Genomic DNA, 20,601 nt, shown 5'->3' with positions numbered 1-20,601 from the left:
GCTGCATAAATTACATCATAATTTTCCTTATTTTTGAATTTCCTGTGTCATTTTTTTTAACACTTGAATTCCAAAGCATAATTAAGTCTCTCATCCTGACAGTTGCAAATAAAATCCTCATGGTATGAAAGGAATGTGAATTAAAATGTAGACAGTTTGAAATGATAACTGCAAGAACTGTGAACGCTTCTGCTTGCCCATAAAATGCATTAACTTTGACACCCAAATGGAGTACTTTAAATGCCAACCATGTTAACCATTTACTACAGATCAAGTTTACCTCAGACTGATTTGTTTTGGTACCACTGCTAGATGAAACAATGAATAAGGAAGTGATGCTGCTCAAGGTTTGACGAGACCCAGAATGAGGAGCTAAAACCCTCCATGACTGTCAGGTAATTTCTCTCTCTGCACAGAAACTGAAGTCTGAGTCTTTGTCTGCATCATGATCATTGCAATACAGCATGGAGATGAGAAACCCAAGCAAGTTTTAACTTATCTAGCCTTGGTACCCCTAAGTACCAGTGATGCTGTTGCGGACTTCTCAGCACTGATGTAATTTCACTTCCTTCCTGCCTCCCAGAAATTTTAGGAATAAAATTTGTGTCAGACAACATGGAAATTGCCAGCTACCCCATACTTCAATACAAAACATTTTTATTGGACTCATCGCAATGCAGATCATTCCAAGGTGAATCAGAGAGACAGAAAGGTGAAAGGGATCAAGAAAAAAATGTTTCTTAAAATGTCATACAGTTTATCATCTCACCTGATAAAACCTCTGAAAATGAGGGTTTGGGATTTTGCTGGGCTTAAACAGGTCCTCAAAAGTTTCTCCATCATCATCTTCATAAACCAAATTCATAGAATCAATCAAAGAGTCGACTGCAGATAACTGATCCGCTAAGGCAGCAATTGCATATAAAAAAAAATAAATACACTTGCAGATGAATGCATTTCCTGAAACAATTTACAGATGAAGCTTCACTTCACAATGGGAGACTCTGACCAAATCATTAAGTGTCACAGAATACACTGCATACATAGATGTGCCAAAAATGAATATGGGTAGAAGACACAGAAATAAAGACCCTGCTTTGCTTATGGACTACAATGTAAAGTCAAAGAGGATTTTTTTGTTGTTATTTAAGAGCTCATTTACTGCTGCCTTCCTGCTTCCATTTGTCTTCTTTTGAAGATGTTTTTGCAACACGAGGTTTATAGGCCACTTAGAAAATGAGAACAATTGATTTGATAAACTAAACTGAGTAAAATAAATTATAAAAGTTAGGATTGCGAAATAACTCAGTTCACAATAGTCAACTATTGTTTTGGTAAAAACAAGTTTTAGACTTGTTCTCGAACTGCTAGTTATAGGTAAGAAAACAAAAACTATTTCAGAAACAACCCAGCAAGCTTTATATACCCTGATGTGCAGATAGATCACACAACAAATTAAAGAATTGGGAGTAGATTTCAAACTACATTCATTTATGCTTATTACTGTGAAAATTCACAGAACACTGAATCAAGCGTTATATGGCTGCATGTTCTATGACTCTCCAAAGACACCCTCCCTTGTACCTGAACACCATTAAGTGTATGCTTCAAAAAGACATCACACCACAGAAAATACAGTTCAGCCTTTTTGTCTTTGTACATTACATCAATAGGCCACAACACAAGTGGCTGCAGAACCAGCTTGGAGCTGATTCCTCTATTCTAATCCTAGCTAACTCATCACATATTGCAAATCCCATACAGTTTGGTCATCTCTTAGAAATGAGCTCAAAGATCAAGGGTTTTATGGAGGACTAACTCTCAAATGTGTGACAAAATCAGATAAAATCTGAGCCAGAAGGCATTCAACAAGACAGCTTTAAAGGACTGCCTGCAAACCCCTCAAGTCTGCTCAGCCTGCAACTAAACTGCTGAAGTATTGTTACAGGCTTCATGCTTCACGATGACATCACCATAACTTATTTCCAAAGGACTGTTTTTTTCTAAACCCAAATACTGACAAGCTGTATGTTTTCATTGGAAGGCCAAATATCCTAGCTATTTTAGAATGTCTTAAAAGAAGAGCGATGAGGTACTTTGTCAAGTTGCCCAGGAAAGGACTATCTTACCTGTAGGAGTGAATTTTTTATTGTTTTTCAGGGATGAAAACATGTATTGTCTTACATCTTCCATGTATGGTAATTGCACATAGATGAGACACTGAGCAAAATGAAAGTAAGAAAAAAATCAAGAAAGAAGCAACTGAGCCTAAAGAAATACAAAGTATCCCAAAGTGCCCTATAAGGGCAATATGAACAATAAAAATTATTGTATCTAATATCATTGTATATCAATGTACTTCAGTAAAACATTTATAGAGCAACACAGTTTTAAGTAGTATAAAACAAAAGATGATTTAAGAATACAGCTATGGCTACACTTCTAATCTTTCTATAGGCCAAATAAAGACATTTGAGGTCACCCAATCCTTTTTCTTATGTAGATTTCCATCCAGCCACACTTTAAATATCCCATACATTGTAGCTCTGGGAGGTTTTATCCCAGCTTACTGCATTTCAAAGTCATTTTTTCCTAACATTCTCATGCTAATTTTCACTTTATTCAGATACCTCCTCCAGTTCATACCACCCTAAATAATTCCTTTCCATCCTTTATGTTTATAACCTTCAAAAGCCTGAAGACTTATGTCCACCCCCGCCTTAGTCATTGCTTAGCCATGCTATATATATTTAGCTCTTTCAATAGTGTCTCGTAAGAAAGATCGGTGGAAACATGCAGCAAAAATCTTACAAACTACGTTGCTTTTGGGTCTCATAACTTTTAAAGAAATTATTTCAAATGTGATTGTTAGTTAATTTTTTAAGAAAAAGACTAGAAGTTTTGAACTTATTTTTAAATAATCTTTTCAAGTAAATGAATATACTACTGTCTTCCTGACCCTCCATATGAATTTAATCAGTAGCTCTAAATGCTGTTAGCTCCTTCCCTCATTCCCTGTTGACTCAGAAGCCTAATGACAACAGTGTAGTTGGAAGTGCCTGAAATGCCAGTTATAAATTCAAATTTTGCACTACCAAGCAACCCAGAGATAATTCTGCAGTTAGACAATGAAATAATCTACCACAACTTTGGATTGTACTCAGAAAGGTAGTTAGTAATACAGACAAGTTATCATTGTTTTCTTGCTAAGTACCTTTCTTAGATGCCAACAGACTCAGATTTCCAGGATTACAAAATTAAACTATTATTATTAAAATATAAATTATTTAAATCTCTAATATAGAGGACAGTATAATTATTTACTACGTTCTTGTCCTAAGACTTGGTATTATTTCATAAAATTACTACAAGAATCACATTGGCTTCCTCTGGTATTACACAACACCGCCAATTCAAATCGTTCAGTTATGATCATTTATTAATTAGCATTTGCAAAGTAACAATAAGGAGGCTCTCTAAACAAGGAAAAAGTGAAAAATTACCTCATACGCATCCTTAATATATGGAAAAGCCACGCCAATTTGTGGGTTACATCTTGCAGCATAAACATAACGCACTATAGCTACTACTTTCAACTCATCCAATGCATGAACAAGGGCAGAGAAAGCAACTGCTGCATTCTGGAAAGAAAATAAATCTGTAGTCATGCAAGTTCTCATTAGTCTGCTGAAATACACCTTTCACAGCAAATTCAACAGCACTGACTTAGTCAAAATTACTTGCCATTTCAGCTATAAATGACACAAGCATTTTCATGTTCAAGAAAAACAAAGTTCAAATCCCAACATAATAGTTTGGCCATTGAAAGCTAAGGATAAGCTTTAGATCCTGCACATACCATCTTTTTCGCTAGGTGTGAAAAGCTCAGAAGTTTTATGAGACAGAGAGAAAGGACAAGCAGTTAGACCCTTAAAGGGAAGGCATCTCAGCTCTCCAGTGAAGCTTTTACTTCTTATGTTTAAAATAATTTGGAGGTGTGGTCTAAACAATACAATGACAAGGTGCACTCTTGGTATATATGAAAATGGCTTTAAGTACCAATTCCAGGTTCCCCATGCACAAACATCATTATTTACCAGTTTATCACTGCCCATGAGATATGGCATTCATGTGGGGTCTAATCCAAAGTCTTTTCATGTTAATGGGTAATGGAACAATACTGTAAGCTGCATTAAGGATCTCTGTTTCATTGACATAGAAAGAAGGAATAATCTCAAGCACCACTACTATTCTTTTCTGTTCCATGGTAAATTACTTTCAGTGTTAAACTTCAATTCACCTTACCTCATCATCTTTCGCTGCAAAGACCTTGAGAACCTGGTTGCCCATGTAACAGTGCCTCTGAATCTACAGATTCAAATGATCAGGGGTTAGCTTGATCTAAAACAGATGTTGCTAATGTACCTGGACCAATTAAATTATTAAATAACCAAAGCATTAATCAAATGAGAAGCCACAAACTTCAATTACTGTGCATATAAGCTGAAGCCCTGTATGTGTTTCATAACTCCATTTATCACTCAGTATGGATACTAAGACATATTCCGTAGGACATTCCCTTGTCCTTCCCACAGATGAGCAGGAATGAAAGACTACAGTACTTGCAGCTATTACGAGTCTGGATATCTCTGTAATGATTCAACAGTCAGTGTGAAAAGCTACAGCAGTTAACAGAACACCTAAACTTAACCAACACTATGCTGTGTCTATACTATCAAATTTTGCTAGCAAAAATAAATGAAAAAGGAACTGAAGAAAGGCACATCCTTAATTAATAAAGCTACTTCAACAGCAACAGGTAGTATATACAGCTGTGCTAGCAAAGTACTTCTGATAGTGGTTTAGTCACTGAACTTGGAGGTGTTTAAGGAAAGGTTGGACCTGGTGCTTAGGGACAGGGTTTAGTGGGTGACATTGGTAGTAGGGTGATGGTTGGACCAGATGATCCTGGAGGTCTTTTCCAACCTTAATGATTCTATGGCTGACGAAAAAAAAAAAAAGGGCATTGCTCCAACAGCTGGAGCTGCAGAGGCTGAGACACACCCAGAGAATCACTGCAACAGCAGAAAAGGGGGGTTGGAACTAGATGGTCTTTAAGGTCCCTTCTAAGCCAAGCCATTCTATGACTATGAAAAGCTGTCACAAAAGACTGCACATTACTAAGAACGCTAGTTAAAATGACCTTTCTTTGTTAAAGAAAATCTCTTCAAATTACACCAACTCCAAACTACCTGGAGTTCCATTATGTAGCAAATTACCATAATACTGTTGAAGTCAGTGACAACTTAGACCTGAGCAGATCCCTTTTATGTATTACAGAACAATTCTTGAACTCAAATTACTCTACCTGCAATTATTCTTTGCTCTTCTGTCTTAAAAAGCTGAAGCATTTTATGTTCAGTATGAATACCCAGATATGTGCATCACTGCACTTTTTCTGTTTGCCAGAGAAATTGATCCTTTGTAATATTTTCAAGTATTATTTCTTGATTTACAGAGCATTGCTTATAAATTAAAAATCAAAAGTTTAAGCAGCCTCTGATCTTTTTTCCTGAGGGATATGAATAACTAAGAAAATAATACAAGGTGGTTCTACTCCTTCTTTAATTATGCATTTGGAACTGCTCCAGTTTCTCCAGTTAACTCATCTCTTCTCTAAAGTTTAAAAAAAATAATAAAACCAAGCATACATTTGGATAGTGTTAGTATTATGACTCCAAACAATAAAATTCAGGAGCCAAAGGATAAGGAAAGCACACAACTTGAAAATTCTAGTAGTATATTCTCCTGATCTGTACAAAGTAATTATAATCCTGCAATCGCACCTCAATAACTTCATTCCACTGAGGTATTTGCAACCACTATTAGGCTTAATTACTCACACTCCCAGTTACAGGACCAGAGCACACACTGTTTAAAATGTAATTCCGTTCCTGTTTGTTATGAAATTCAGACAGGAGAAGCACATCATAAAAATTGTCATAAAAATTGTCAAAAGCAATATTTTGTGCATTGAAAAATACAAAAATGATTTCTTAATTGTTCGAGGCATATTTATGTGAATCAAAACATTATTCCTACCCTAAATTATATACAGGCAATCTGAAAGTGTTACCACACTCCTGACCAATGGTGGAAAAACATGCAAATGAAATGACTGCTCACTTACAGGAGCATGATACTTCTCATCTGCTTTCAACTCAGTTTCTCTTTTCAATAAAAGTCAGACTTCAAGTTGAAATAGGAGGCAAGCCTCCAGCTGAGAAAGCACCACACACAGTGAAACAGATCTTAAAGAACGAAATGAAGACAGTAAGACTCAGCTGTTAACTAATAAAATGTGAAAAGATAAAAAACAAAACAAAACAACTCTTGTCTTATTAAAACTCTGAGTTCACAAAGTTTCATATGTTAGACCCAGTTCCTGGTACAGGGCTTAGCAGCCCCTGACATCTCTCTGCCCTGGCCAATTCAGGGCATATAAACTCAAACGTGATGCGTTTCCTTGATCAATTATTTTCAGTACATATGTTACTGTGTTACTTAACAAATTTAAATCCTGAATGTCCGCAAGGAGCAGTAAGGTTACAGGTCTCACTTAGGCTAGCTTCTAATTTTAAGTAATCAAATGTAACTTTCTAGCTCCTCGGGTGATAATACGCTTTAGATCATCACACTGCAATAGACTAACAACATACCTAGCAATACACAGGGTTATCTGTGCCACTTGCACTGCAGAGAAGAAGTACGTTTATTTAAAGAAATATATTTAGTTAAAAACAGTTGGGAGTTATCTTAGACAGATACTTCCTGTTTCATCATCACCTTTCCTTCCTGGCAAAGGTAATGATTCCTCAGCCTTTTATCAAGCATTCTATTTTGTAGAGGCAGTGAGACATTTCAAAGAAGAGCAGGAGGTCTGGGAGCCTTTAGAACAGAAGGCAGAGTTACCCTATGATTTTGTTTAAGCTCTGGGTGTTGAACTTTACCCTACGATGGAGTAAAGTTTCAGTCACCCTGTGCAATGTCCTGGAAAAGAAAGAGTGGATGCAGCTTACAATTTATAGAAATTACTGGCATTCACATCTCTGTATTTTCTCCTCATATATCCCATTTCAGAAAGGGTTTTTTTTTTAAGCCTCCAGGTGAAACGGATGACAAAATTAATGCCACAAGTACAGCTAAGTGCATACATTCACTAAAAAATTGAGATTTCATTAGGATATGGAGAGTTTTTGAGTGATGCTACCTTCATCTAAGTTCTCTCTTACGTAGAGAGAATGTAGAACAGAGTTCTACACTTAATTTTTGTTATAGTAGAAGCAAAAAGACAGGCACAGTTCATAAGCTAATACTTATGGAAACAAGAATGAATGGAGTTAGCTCTCAAGCTTTCTTTAACATTTCTCTAATGCTGAGGAAGAGGTTTCTTCTGTTAGAAAGTAAAAAGAACACACTCATGGCTGGACAAGGCCCAAGAAGGCTTCTACATAACCTGAACAGAAGAGAGACCACCTTCTGTTGCAGATTTGTCAACACTATTTAATTTACTCAGATGAAATGAGACTACAGTACATCTGCAGCCACTTTGTAGAGATCTGAGATCAGTGGCTCTTGCTTTCCTTGAACACCCAATGTCCATATTTATTAATGTCTCTTCTTCACATGACTACATACATGTAAAGTCTCTCCTGTCACACCTGACAGCTGATGCCCCATTCCCAGTACAATAAAACAACTTCAGTAAATTCAAATAGAAGTTACATGTCTGTAACAACTCAGCAAGTTGAATGGAAAGAAGTTTAGTAATGTACCTGAGAGGATCTGCTGAATCCCAAAACAGAAAAACATTTTGCTTCAGTTTTGTATTTCATTTGCTCTTCATCTTCTTTGGAAAAAGGAATGATATCACTCCCATAGCGAAACCCTGAAGAACAAGAGAGGAGCATCTGGTAAGCATATGGGCCTACCGTTCTAACACTGAAATTAGATCTCTGAATATTTTAACAATGCACGCATGCCCTACAGCTACACTCCACACACTCAAATTCCTTTCCCTGTTAACAAAAAAAGCACACACCCCACAGACACATTTTGTACTTTATGAACAGCACTTGCACCCCTTGTACATCATTTTATGTAACATAACTGCCCTCATAGAGAGCAGGAAAGCAAATAAGGGAACTGAACATTTTGCCTAACAAAGTTATGATCACAGAATAGATTTAAGCAAATAAACTACAACACTCCACACAAGTGTAATAGAAAAAACATACCACAAATTATGGAAAGGAAATGACACCACAAGGGATTCATAGAACAAATGTGTTAACAGTGGAAGTGAGATACACCATCACATAAGGGAAAATCAAAACACCCTTGCATGGAAAAGTGGTCTTTCTGTATATTTCTGTTTTACTTTCCTCACCTTACGTTGCAGGGATTCCCGCATGAATTAGGAACCTGTTAGTTTTTCAGCTATCACCTGTTCCAGCTGCTTTTTCCCCCACCCTAAGTTATAATACTCCCCCAGTAACATTATCACTTTATTATACTGTCACTGACATATCTTCAGGTGAGGGAACGAACAGAAGTAAATCCCCGGATGAAAAGCCTATATGCAAACAAATTTTCCTGTAAACTGAAAAGCAAACAAGCAGGCAGACCAAAAGATACTTTAGTATGTGTACTTCAAATGCAAAATATTGTCTAATTATGCCAATTCTCAAAATCAACACACAAGTCCATGAAGCATCTTTACCTATAAAAAAATATTACACCATTGACACAGAAATTCATGGTCTCTTTTGTTCACATAGAACTGCACACTGCTTCTGTTTACTAGCATACCACAGCCATTCACCAGCTGGGGCATTCAAGGACATCAGCAAAGAACACTCGCAAAGACTTCAAAATATTCATTATTAAAAGTGGATTTTTTTTTTCTAGATTTACTAAAAGCTTTGAAATTATATGTCAAAGAGTGCTAGCTTTTACCCATTATTTTTGTTAAAAAAATGCACTGATGTTGGTACATTTTTATTTGCTATTACTATAAAACACCTCTGCTAAAGTGCAAAGAGGTTAAATAAAAACCACAGTATTTGTCTTCTTTTTCCAATTTATTTTATTCTTTAACAGCAATTTCTACACTGTTATCTGAATAGTTCTGCCCTTTGTAGCTAATATGTTTGCCCTACTTGTGTGGGACTCAAAGAGTAAACTGGATAGAAAAAAAATCAGTAACAAAATATAGTCACAAAAAATACACATTTGATTAACTCCTCTTTTAAAAAGTAGATTATTTCATAACGCTTCTGGGACATTTAGTCTTCCCATGAACTTAATCTACTCAGCAAGAAACTGAAGGTTACAGAAGTACTCTGCATACTACTAATACAAATCAGACCGCTCATGAAATTTAAAGGTAAGTTAGTAATTTAAAGGTAAGACTTTTCAACACTACCCCTTCCTTTAATGGTTTTCTCTCTCATCTGCAGAACATCTAGAACAGTTGCCTACCTGGAAACAAAGCGCTATGAAAGTATTCATGTTACCACTACAACTGAAGATTTGAGGAGTAAAGGTAGTATGAATACTGACTACAGAATTGAGATGGTCTTCCAGAGTACAGTTTAGTAAGCTGTAGTCCCTTCCAACTTCCAGTTGGTGGGATTATTACTGCTAGTCCTATTAGTAGGAAAAATAAGAATTTTTAGAATATGCAAAGACTCATTATCTCTGTGTTCCAGTGGCTTACAGAGTTTGCAGTTCACAGACTTCTAACTATACAACTAAAAAGCACTTAGTTGATTTAAAAGTACAATCTATTATCTTTGGTTTGCCTCCAGGGTGCACATAAAGGAGCCATACCTTGAATGGTATCATCTTTCTGAACCTCTGTCTCGTCGTCATCATTCAAGCAGTAAACAGTTTCTTTTTGTACATCTTCTTTTTTGAGGGTTTTAGCATCTACAACTGTCCACATTTTTTTCACCTTCTCTTCTGTAAGCTTTGTATGAGAATGTAAAGGAATATTAACATTTCAGTTGGATACAGAGTGCTTACTACAACACACAAAAAAAAATTCTTAGACCAAGTGCTACATTATTTTGCCACGGAGGGAAGTATAATGACAGCCAAAACATACGTCCCTGACTGCTACCGCAGTGCTCTCAGCACACTGTTTTATCTGTATGAGAGCTGTCAAACACTGAGCTATATCATACTGACTGCATTCTTGCCTTGGTTGTTTGTTAAAATCATGGCTAGGTCATTTGTGAAAGTCTTTTAGTCACATGCTAATATGCAACTTGCTCACTAGGTATTTTACTTCCTACACACACACACACCTTTTTACAAAGCATTAAGGACATGTTAAAGACAGAAGAAGACTCAACACTCAAAAAGCCCATTTGTCCAAGTTTTGCATCCACATTACCATACTACACTATAAAAATGTTACCGCAACTTCCCCGAACAGCAGAAAAAGATACAAGCTGTATTACAGGACTGGGAAGGGAAGGAAGGAAGGAAAAATATATCTGCAATGAGCAAATGTTTCCTAACTACAGGGAAAGAAACACGCTTTCTTCTCTATTTAAGCAAAATTGATAGAGAAGTAAATGAATGAGAATAAAAATGGAGAACTGGGCAGAAAACAGAAAAAGACAGAATGGATTACAGCAGTAGACATCAGAAGTCTATTGCTAGCCCTCATCCAACTGCTGTGTGACCTTATACTAGCCACTTGGTTCATGTTGCTTGTTTACAAGCTTCATTTATTTTGTGTGTGAATACCTTTGGGAAGGGACTCTGTGGATTTGTACAAGTCTAGAAGAATGTCCTGATCATACATATTTATGAATAAGTATAAAAAGAAAGCTGGCAGCAGAGAGCTCTCTAAAGGCTAGTACACCTATCTTTCAAAATCAAATATATGTTCACTTCTAAAAACATCATAAACCTTACAATATTGGTCAGACTCTTAGTCTTGGATTCAAGTAACAAACAACAAACCAACCAATCTCCATCTCACAACGTTCATCAGTACTGCCACCCTACAAAGTTACCTAATAATTCTTCAGTTACTGGAATTTTGCACATTTTTTTGTGCTTAAATACACTTCTTCCTAGCAGTGTGTGAGGGAACCAAAGAAACTACAAGGGAAACAGACAGCACATAAGATCTGTCAAACAGTATAAAGCAAATAAGCCAAAAAAATAAACTTTTTTCAAGTCTGAAATAACAATAGATGTGACTTGGAACAATAGCTGGTAAAACTTTCACACCCACCGTTTTACACAAACACACATAATTCCTCTCATGCCTAGGAGTTAAGAAATACATATTAAGTCCCACTGAGCTGCAGACATTTCATTTATGCTGAATGGAAAGCTTCACACAGGAGCAGGTTCATCAACTTAAACACCATTAAGCTTCACAGGCTAGACAGCAATTACTTCTATTTCTATACATCATGAATTTTTGTTCTTTAACATATATGTACAAGGTGGTGCAGCTAAGAGTTGCTGTGGGAACCACAGTTTCAGATGTACTAACTTCTAAACACAAGATCTCCACCGTTACTGTTTTGGATGTTTAATGTCTCTTTCCTTAAAGGTTAAAAAATTTAAAATAAAAACGCAGCTGCACCTAACTGCTTGCTAAAGTACACTAAAACATACAATTTTAAGAACTTACTGATTTGTAGGCCACAATCCTTATGGACAAATGGGAACCAATAGTTAACTGGCAGGACCAAGCTGCAGGTCTTCTTTCTATTTTCTTAAACATTGAAAGACGCTCCAGGCTCTCTCTAAACGATGGAATCAAGAAAACAGAAATGAACTCTTTGGTGAACTGTAATAAAACAGTGCAGACAATACACTCTCTTCAAGGAGATGCAGCAGCCCAACTGTTTCAACTTAAACTGCACGAAGCATTATAAAATAAACTGTGTGAATAATCTTGTCATTAACCATTGTCAGAAGAGAGAAGGAACAAAAGAGGCGGCACAATAGATTATTCCCATCTTGAGCCTTTCTGATGGTGTGACATTAGGGCTTTAAGACAGCACTATAGGTCTTGTGAGGAATCTACACAATTGCTTATTAAGCATTTTACATTTATCTGTGCTCACCCAATTAGGGCATGTAGTTAGCTGAACAACCTAAATTAGAAAAGGCTTCTCCAGGTGGTGAAATGTTTTCTGCAGTGGAGGTGAAGAAATAAAGAACCCAGTTTCAATTAACTGGATTTTGTTTGTGTGGTAATTAGCTTTTGACTTTTTTTTTTTTAATACAGTGCTAATGAACTCATTATTTCCAGAGCATTCAGTCAGAATGAAACAAGTTACTCTGAATATTTCTCACCTAAACAGCACATGTAGAAGCTCATAAAATAAAAAAAAAAGGGAACTTTAATGAATTTATACCAAAAAGTGTTTATTCAATTGCTCAAATTTTAGCACCGTAGTCCAAAATTTAAAAGCTGGAAATAGAAGTGATTTATATTCTATTATAGTAATATCAAACAGACTTAATCGTTGCACACTAGAATAGCAAACTGTATTAGCTATTTTGCTATGTAATTTCAGTGCAGACAAAGTGCTCAAAAATGTCATTTTTATTGCATGATGAAGCAAAACAGCATTGACCTCACCTTTTTCACATCATGATAAAACCCAAAATTTACATCTCATCGTTGAAAACGTTTGTCTAGCAGAAATTAAGATCAGCTCTTAAAAATATTAAGAGAGTGTTCCACTTGCTCTTCTACTTTTCAACTTTCTTAGCATAAGCAGCGTTGTTTGGTTTTGTTTTGTTTTTTAAATTCTAACAGAAGCACTATGAAAGGAAAAACCACACTGGGATTTTATAATGACAAACATTAAATTTCCCTGTTTTCTTTCCCAGAACGAAGGGAGGGAAGAAAACCACTTTTTCTGACAACAGAAGCATCAATATAAGAGTTTTAAGAAGAATTTGTGACTACATTATTAAAATTACTGCAACACATGTTCAAGGAGGGATGTGAAAATCAAATGCCTGAAAGTGACAAATGCCTAAAAAAGTCATCTAAGCTTAATTTATTAATTCTATCTTTTAATTTATTGTATTTATAGAAGAAAAACATTCCCTATTATGGAAGGCCATTCAGCCAATAGAATACTAGTAAATGCACACTAGTACTTTAAAAACATTTTTCCTCTGCTTTCCTTACACTCCCTCCAAAAAAATGAGGCAACAGAAGGAACTCTTGCTTGATAACCAGAATATCAAACCCTAAAACAACAGAAGAAAATTATATTGCTTACTTTCCTTGCATGACTAATTTATTTGCGTAAGACTTTTTTTTTTTTACGAGCAGGAATAATTAATATAGGAAAACAGAGAGTGCACCTGAGCTAGTAAATTATCATGACAGCTTTGCAAGGCTGACTTCTTAAAGCTTGATAAGCAACTGAACTGCATCTAAAACCTCACATATTCTTAAACAACTTAAGCTTGCATCTATTAGCCAAATGCCTGTTTAACCAAAGATTTTGGATTACCCCTCAAAGCATGGCACAAATACAGCTTACACAGTAGCAGGAGCCTGCAATAAAAAAACAAAACCAAAGAAGGGGCCAAGCCACAACGTAGCTTAATGCATATGGATTATTCTGAAGGATAAACGGGCCCAGAAAGATACTGCTTTTCTAGACAATCTTTTGATGCAATGACAAAACCTGCTTTTTTCTATAGACTCAGGCTGCCCTGCAGAGTAGTATGACACTACTGCTCAAGCAACAGTTTAATTGGCTGCTATTATACAAACCAGATTAGTTGGGCAGGGTGAGTAAAGGAAACTTCACAAATAAAATGATTAATAACAAACAACAACAATCAAAACAGTTGTGGGAGCTTGACAAACGAGCAAGTTACAAGAAGTCTCAGACCAAGAAACAAAGGCTATCATTAAATGCAAACGCCTCATATCACAGATTTCTACCCTTTCAAAAACATGCTTTAAAGATCTCATTTATAGAAACCTTCCCTCAAAGATGCTCAAACATTGAAGATGAAGGAAAATCAGTTTTCTTCTTTAAATGTATGTTAGACAATTTTCCACTGAAATCTGCAAGTTTTTCTATCTATTTTAGAGCTACAGACAAAGCTGTTTGAAAGGGTCTGAAGGTACAAAGTTATAAAATTCACTGACTTCAGTGAAACTGCAAGTGGCTTTTTATTTTTAATCTTTTGGGGTAGAAAATAGAAAATAAGTTTAGAGCATGATAAAGAGGACTAACTAAGTTTACCTGAAAGTATAAATTTCTTCCAGACCTCCTCCTTCATCCAAAGTATGCATCAATTTGGTCACCACATCAATTCCTTCCTTCTGCTGCTCCGTTAGCCCCTTTCTTTGGGAAGAATTTTGGTGCAAATGAGAATGTACACTGGCACTTGTATCTCCACCTCCATCATCATCATGCACTGGAAACGGCAGACTAAGAACACAAAGTAGTAATCAGAAAACTGATTGTTCTAATTCAGAAAAAAAAAAAAAAACTAACGAAAATTGCATCAAGATTCACATTTTCTATCTAGTTGCAGTCAGAAGTACAAAGAGCTTCATGGCTTGCAAAACACATGAATTAATAGTTCAGGTCTACTTGGCTTTGGTAATGTCTTGACTAGAGTGCTGCACCAATTCTGGTCATCATACTTCAGTAGAGATGTCTACCAAGAGGGAGGGATAAGAGTAAAGACAAGGCAGATTAAAAAACAAGATCTATAAAGAAACTGAACTGAAGAAAGCCCATAGAGAAGGGTGTCTGAGGGCAACAGTCCTAAATATAAGAGACTGCTGCAGAAAGGAAAGAAACAATCTGATCAAAAGGACTTGGATCATAACTGGAATTCATGGTACGTGTAATTCATATAAGTACTTATATCAAGCACATTACATATTGGTACTCCTCTATAGAAAAAAACATACCAAATGATCACCAGGTCCTTCAAGGTCATTATTAAAAAGAATAACTAGTTCCCTTTAAAATGGCATTCTGTATAACAGCTAAATCCGTACTTACAAAAACTGAAGTGAAATTCCTGTTTTCTTCAAGTTAGCAATGATAATTTCCAGCTGATCCTCACTGACAGGACTATTAAGGTCTGTAAACAGTTCTATGTGTCTCTTCTCAAATTTCTTTCCTCTTAAAATACAAAAAGAACATTTATGTATGTTGGAAATACTATCTAGAAGGCCTTTTTTTAATTCTTTGCTTACAAAAAATGAAACTATAATAATATATTTGTAACAACAACAACAAAATACTAGGAAGAAGCTGCTCTTTCATTGTTCTTATCGTTTAGGGTAAGTTTATACCTTTATATTATTCCCCCAGCACACTCTTACCCCCCAAAACTGAGGACTCTTGTGCTATGACTTTGCAAGTCACTAACTACTTCTAAGTAAGTGGAATTCTACCAATTTTCAACAATTAAGGTACAATGCAAATAAAGTACATTAGAGTGTTTATTGATTTTATTGGGTATTTCCTTTGCAGCTGTAAATCTGTCCTCGTGAAAATGGAACAGGCTTGCTGACAATTCTGTAACACTTGTTCTTGTGCCAACATTTTCCTACACCTTAAACAATGTTTATCTCCCACATTTATCTCCTACATGCTGGGTATTTACAAACAGTCACATTATCTCCAACAGCCTTTATTTTGCTAGGCTGAATGCACCGTTCTAGTTTTGTTTTCTTTTTTCTTTGTAAGATTTGCCACCACCTCTATAAATTTGGTAGGCCTTTTCTGTGCTTTTTAACATCTGAATTACTGTTTTTTTAAACACATCACAAGAAAAGTAACACTATTTAACACTATTTAAGTGAAGCATCAGTGCCTTGTATAATGTCATTAGTTATCTCATGAATCTTACTGAAAAGTTCCCAATTGAATCAAAGTTTACAGATTATCCAGAGAAGCTAGATGTCTCCTGGGAATTCTTCAATGGTAGAATTGTGTCGTGTGTTGTTTGGCTGGCTAATTTAAAACAAACAAAAAAAAAAAAAATCCATATTTACACATTAATGTAATACAAGGAATCAGATCAACTCCAAAGTGCAAGTTCAGAATTCTGTAAAGGGCTTTACACTACATACTTACACAGTTTCCTTCTGAAGCAAGTCCATACACACAATAATTGCATCCAGAACTAAGCAACATTAAGAAAAAACTCATTCAGAACATGAATCATGTCACAAAAGCATTTCATCTATGAAATGATAGTCTGCTTTCACCCTTCCTTCCCCCAGCGCTGACAAACATGCGTTTCAGGTAACAAGCAATGCTTTTCAAACATCTGTTGTGCAAGAGGTTCCTATATGACCTGTCTGGTTTGCAATCTTGACTCTTCCCCATTTATCTGATGAAACAGTAAAAAGATTGATTCAGGGCCCGAGTTTAACTGACAGTGAGGAGGCAAACCTGAACCCAATTTACAACACTGACTTCCAGTCTCCTACTTAGCTGAGTCAGTTCAAGTGCTCTACAACAAAAGGATACAGTCTGCTTGTTGAGAGCCTGGTTGAATCACAGTTTGAATGTCTTCCAGCAAATCAAAATCTGGTAGCATTAGTGACCTATGTACAGTGATGTTTTGGTATTGATCTTCACTGGCAAGGCCATTCCTAGTACCATCTGTGCCAAACAAAACTACAGCAACTTCATCTTTACTCTCAGCAAAAACCTGGAAGGAGAGAAAATACAATACAGATATAAAAACACAGGTAGATTCGTACACATCTATTTTAGACAGCAAGTTGAGCTGATTTTAAAATAATGGCAAGTACAGTGGATTTACCTTTTAGTTCTATCCTACCAAAATGCAATCCTACAGGGAGATCACTAATTTAGATCAAATTAAACTAACAGACTGACACGAGCATGTCTGGGATAAAACAAGTAAAATCAGTTGACTCATTTCTTGAGATGAGTCTTCACTGTGGTAAATCTTAAGAATGCTAAAATATTTTAGACAAACAGCTGTTTTTTTTCCCCAACCTGAAAAAGATGAGTGGCCTATTCAACTGCCATACCTCACCCATAAAAGTAGACCTGAAAGAGCACTGTTACTTCTACATGAAAAATGAGTAATTCTTGCTCATTTCTCATTTATATCAATTATTAGTAAATGAGAAAAATAACAGATGTCATTGTTTCCTCTCCCTTTTTACCAGTTTTCTTTTTTTTTTTGGTTGGTTGTGGGTGTGCCCCCCCCCCCCCTTTTTTTTTTTATACCACTGCAAAGTCACAAATACCTGTCGCTGCACAAATTTTGTCATAACCTTCTTGGCTTGTTCAAGTGAAGACTCCTCACCAGGATAAGAATTACTCATTGTAAAGCCTACATCCAGACACAGCACTATGGCCGCCTAGAAAGGAAACACAATACCAAATAACCATGTACGTGGGCCACTATAAGCATAGAGGGGTTAGTTCAGATCCTTGAATATACAAAACCTAAACATGATCAAACTACTTCACTACTGGTTCCTTTTACAGTAGCTATTAACATGGCCCAGTGGTGGAGGACAGAACCAATACAACTGCACTGAAATGCAAATCATTTAATTTTGTACCATGTTCCACATATCTTGGTAGAAAATACAAAAAAATCCTATCTTACACAATAATCTGTCAATAAAAGCAAATTCTATTCAACCCCATGAACACATAACAGATTCTAAAGGCTCTTCTACACCAGCAAATAAAATCAGAGATGCTTCAGTTGACTATTACCAGCGCAATACAGTATACCCATGTAACACAATAGCAACTCGCTCAATCTAATTCAAGAACACAAAAATGACTGCACTCCTAGGGTTTCCAGCAAGAGCCAGAACACTCATTGCTACTGGAGGTGCCTCTGCAGTGAGCGCCAGTGCCTGCAGCACACAGTGGTAATCTTAATGCATTAGAGGAACAAATTCCCATTTCAACTTAGGGGTTTAAATCCCACCAGCCAGCATACGTGTTTGCATTTCTGATCACTGCTTTAACTGAACTATATGCAACAATGCCTAAGTCTTCTCCTTAACTGATTTATAAACTAGCATACAAATAAAATCAAATTGCTTCTTGTGAGTTCTGTCATTAAACATTTATTATCTGCAGTGTATTGTCCATTCAGGTAGCCTTGTTAATTTCCCCTAAAGTTTTAACAGACTCTACTTACCCTGTTTAATCTAAGCAATTTTACAATCCAACTAAATGAAACTACAAGAGGAACTCAACAAAACTATGCCCTGCATCTCCAAAGATACTGACAACAGGCCAGTTCGTATCTGTTGTCACTGATTAAACCATGGTTGTTTAAAAACATGCCAAAATCTTACCTAGTAGACAGCAAATAGCTTAAATTATACCACTTATAACAAATTATCATTTGCTGGAATACAGGAAATTTATATATTACCTAGTGTTTTAAAATAAGAAACTGGCTTCAAACAAAATGCATATAAATCTCTACAAAGTGAAGCTGCCAAAAAAGGTTGTGAGCAATAAAGCAGAAAACTGAGAATCAAGAGATATGAAGTGTATAGAGTGCTTTTGGAGAGGGGATGAATAGACACAAAAGATGATAAGGGTTGGCCTCACCTAGTTTGCATGGCCCCACAAGTACCTTTTAAACATTTAGCCCTGATTATTTATGTCCCCTAAAGGGATATATTTTTAAAATGAACTTTGTAGGAACAGTTTGCCAAGTTTATCTGTTTAATACTTTGCATTAGCAGCTCTCAAACTATTTTATCTATCTCCTTTTCCCAAAATATACCATGTACATCTCCTGCCATTTTAATAAGCATTGCTTCAGCTCCCTTCACATATACTGCACAAGACAAGGCGAGGAAGAAAAGAAGGCTCAGCAGCAGGTCTCCACAAGTCATCTAGCAGGTTAGTCCTGTCTCAATACCCTATTGCTCACTCTACCTTCACTAAGAGCTTGCCTGGGAGCCAAGAATTAATGTCCGCGGCAGCCAGGTCTGCAGAGGCCAAGAGCAGAATTGGGGCAGTAACCGAGGCTGCGCTAGCTTCTCCTAAGAGCCTTGTTACTGCTCACCTGGCTGCTTGAAGAATGACTCCACCAGTTTCAGTAACTGCACACACACTGCTTGTTGCTGTCCTGCCTTAAGACAGTCTGTTGTCCAAAGTGTAACATGCTCTTTACAGCTGGCAAGATGAAAGCAAAGAAGCCGAGCAGGTGCTGGTGAGCTACCGTTTTGCAGGAAAGGAAACACTCAGGCACCAACCACCAGCATGCTTTTTTGAAAGGCAGCAAATGCCGAGCCCTGTCCCAATAAGGAATCCTTCTTCAGGAAGGGGACAGGGCTCTTGAACACATGAAATTTTCAGTAACCCTCCTCTATATGTCTCTTCATCTGTTATTAATCTGCCTCGGGGCATCTTATCTCTGAGCATCCAGGTCTGCCATTTTCAGATGCAGGATACTAAGCTACCTTTGTAAGATGCTCAGGATGTGCCACCGCAGGACCACACTGACGCTAGCTCAGGTGTACCAGCCTGCTTCACTCAGGGTGAAAGTGACAGAAGCCCCCCTTTGCCTCCAGCCTCTCAGTGCTACATCAGTTTTAGCACCACCAACTGAGATACCAGGCTGCTGTTACAAGAGAGACCGCAGCACAATTTCTCCAACAGATCTCGCACGCGTTTGTAATACGGTATCACCATCCCTGTTATTTCAGGAAGAGCACCGGCAGCTGCTACAGCCACATCCGCACTCCGAAGGCAGGAGCCCGGCAGTCGCCCCGAATTAGCGTCGTACCACCAGCAGCGGCCAAGCAGCCGCAGTTTCAGAGGTGAGTGGCGCAGCCCTGCCTCCTGTGTCGTAACACAGGGTCCTAGGGCTGCTGCCTCAAGGCGACGCCACGCAGACACCCGCAGGCACCCACCGAAAAGCCCGCAGGCAGCTCACAGCCACATCGGCGCAGCCCGGCTCCCCGCCCGCCCTCCCCGCTCCCCTCACCTTGCTGCGCGCCATCTTGTCCCGGCCGCCCTGCGCCGCGCACAGCGCCCGGCCCCCGGCAGCGCCACCCAGCTGCGGGCGGAGAGCGGGACGGGGCTGAGGGGACAGGCGGGGAAGGGTGGCTCGGTCCCCCAGCAAGGGGTACGCGAGGCGCTGTGGTCCTTTTTCTGCTGAGGAAATCCCCGGTGTCTCGCAAAATGTCCCCTCGGGGCTGGCCGCGGCACGTAGCCGAGACCGAGCCCGCTTCGGGCCGCTGAGGAGAGGCGCGGCGGCGCGGGGCTGTGGGGCCGGCCACTGACTGTGACAGTATCACATTCTGTATTTAGAAAAAAAGTCCCACATTGTCTATAATTATTCTCAAAACAGCGTGCGAAGTAATTATATTAATATAGCTACAAAAGAGTAAATCTCACACAAATACATTAAAAGCCTTGTACCAGAACACTGACCTTACAAAGGCAAGCACTTCATTTTTGTATTGAATGATATTTGGAAAGAAAAAGAAAAAGAAAAAGAAAAAGAAAAAGAAAAAGAAAAAGA

General features: G+C 37.5%; 1 protein-coding gene across 3 annotated transcripts in view; it reads right to left on the bottom strand.

Moving 5' to 3' along the window:
* The window catches only part of XRCC5 (X-ray repair cross complementing 5), a 48,181-nt gene that overhangs the window by 24,248 nt on the left and 3,332 nt on the right, over window positions 1–20,601 (bottom strand). For 2 of the 3 annotated variants that reach the window (XM_035332140.1, XM_035332138.1), the window contains exons 2-13: window positions 17,336–17,449; window positions 16,581–16,764; window positions 16,182–16,230; window positions 15,099–15,221; window positions 14,325–14,513; window positions 11,726–11,840; window positions 9,895–10,033; window positions 7,836–7,948; window positions 4,306–4,368; window positions 3,504–3,641; window positions 2,130–2,220; window positions 770–903 (exon numbers count right to left, since the gene is read on the bottom strand). In XM_035332140.1, the coding sequence (XP_035188031.1) occupies window positions 770–903; window positions 2,130–2,220; window positions 3,504–3,641; window positions 4,306–4,368; window positions 7,836–7,948; window positions 9,895–10,033; window positions 11,726–11,840; window positions 14,325–14,513; window positions 15,099–15,221; window positions 16,182–16,230; window positions 16,581–16,764; window positions 17,336–17,449 (1,452 nt within the window). Of the gene's footprint in view, window positions 1–769; window positions 904–2,129; window positions 2,221–3,503; window positions 3,642–4,305; window positions 4,369–7,835; window positions 7,949–9,894; window positions 10,034–11,725; window positions 11,841–14,324; window positions 14,514–15,098; window positions 15,222–16,181; window positions 16,231–16,580; window positions 16,765–17,335; window positions 17,450–20,061; window positions 20,184–20,601 lie in introns of those variants that run through there. The other variant, XM_035332139.1, reaches the window with a different exon arrangement.

Source organism: Oxyura jamaicensis, chromosome 7, assembly GCF_011077185.1.
Source record: "Oxyura jamaicensis isolate SHBP4307 breed ruddy duck chromosome 7, BPBGC_Ojam_1.0, whole genome shotgun sequence".
Lineage (NCBI taxonomy): Eukaryota > Metazoa > Chordata > Aves > Anseriformes > Anatidae > Oxyura > Oxyura jamaicensis.
This window is presented reverse-complemented; position numbering and strand designations above follow the sequence as displayed.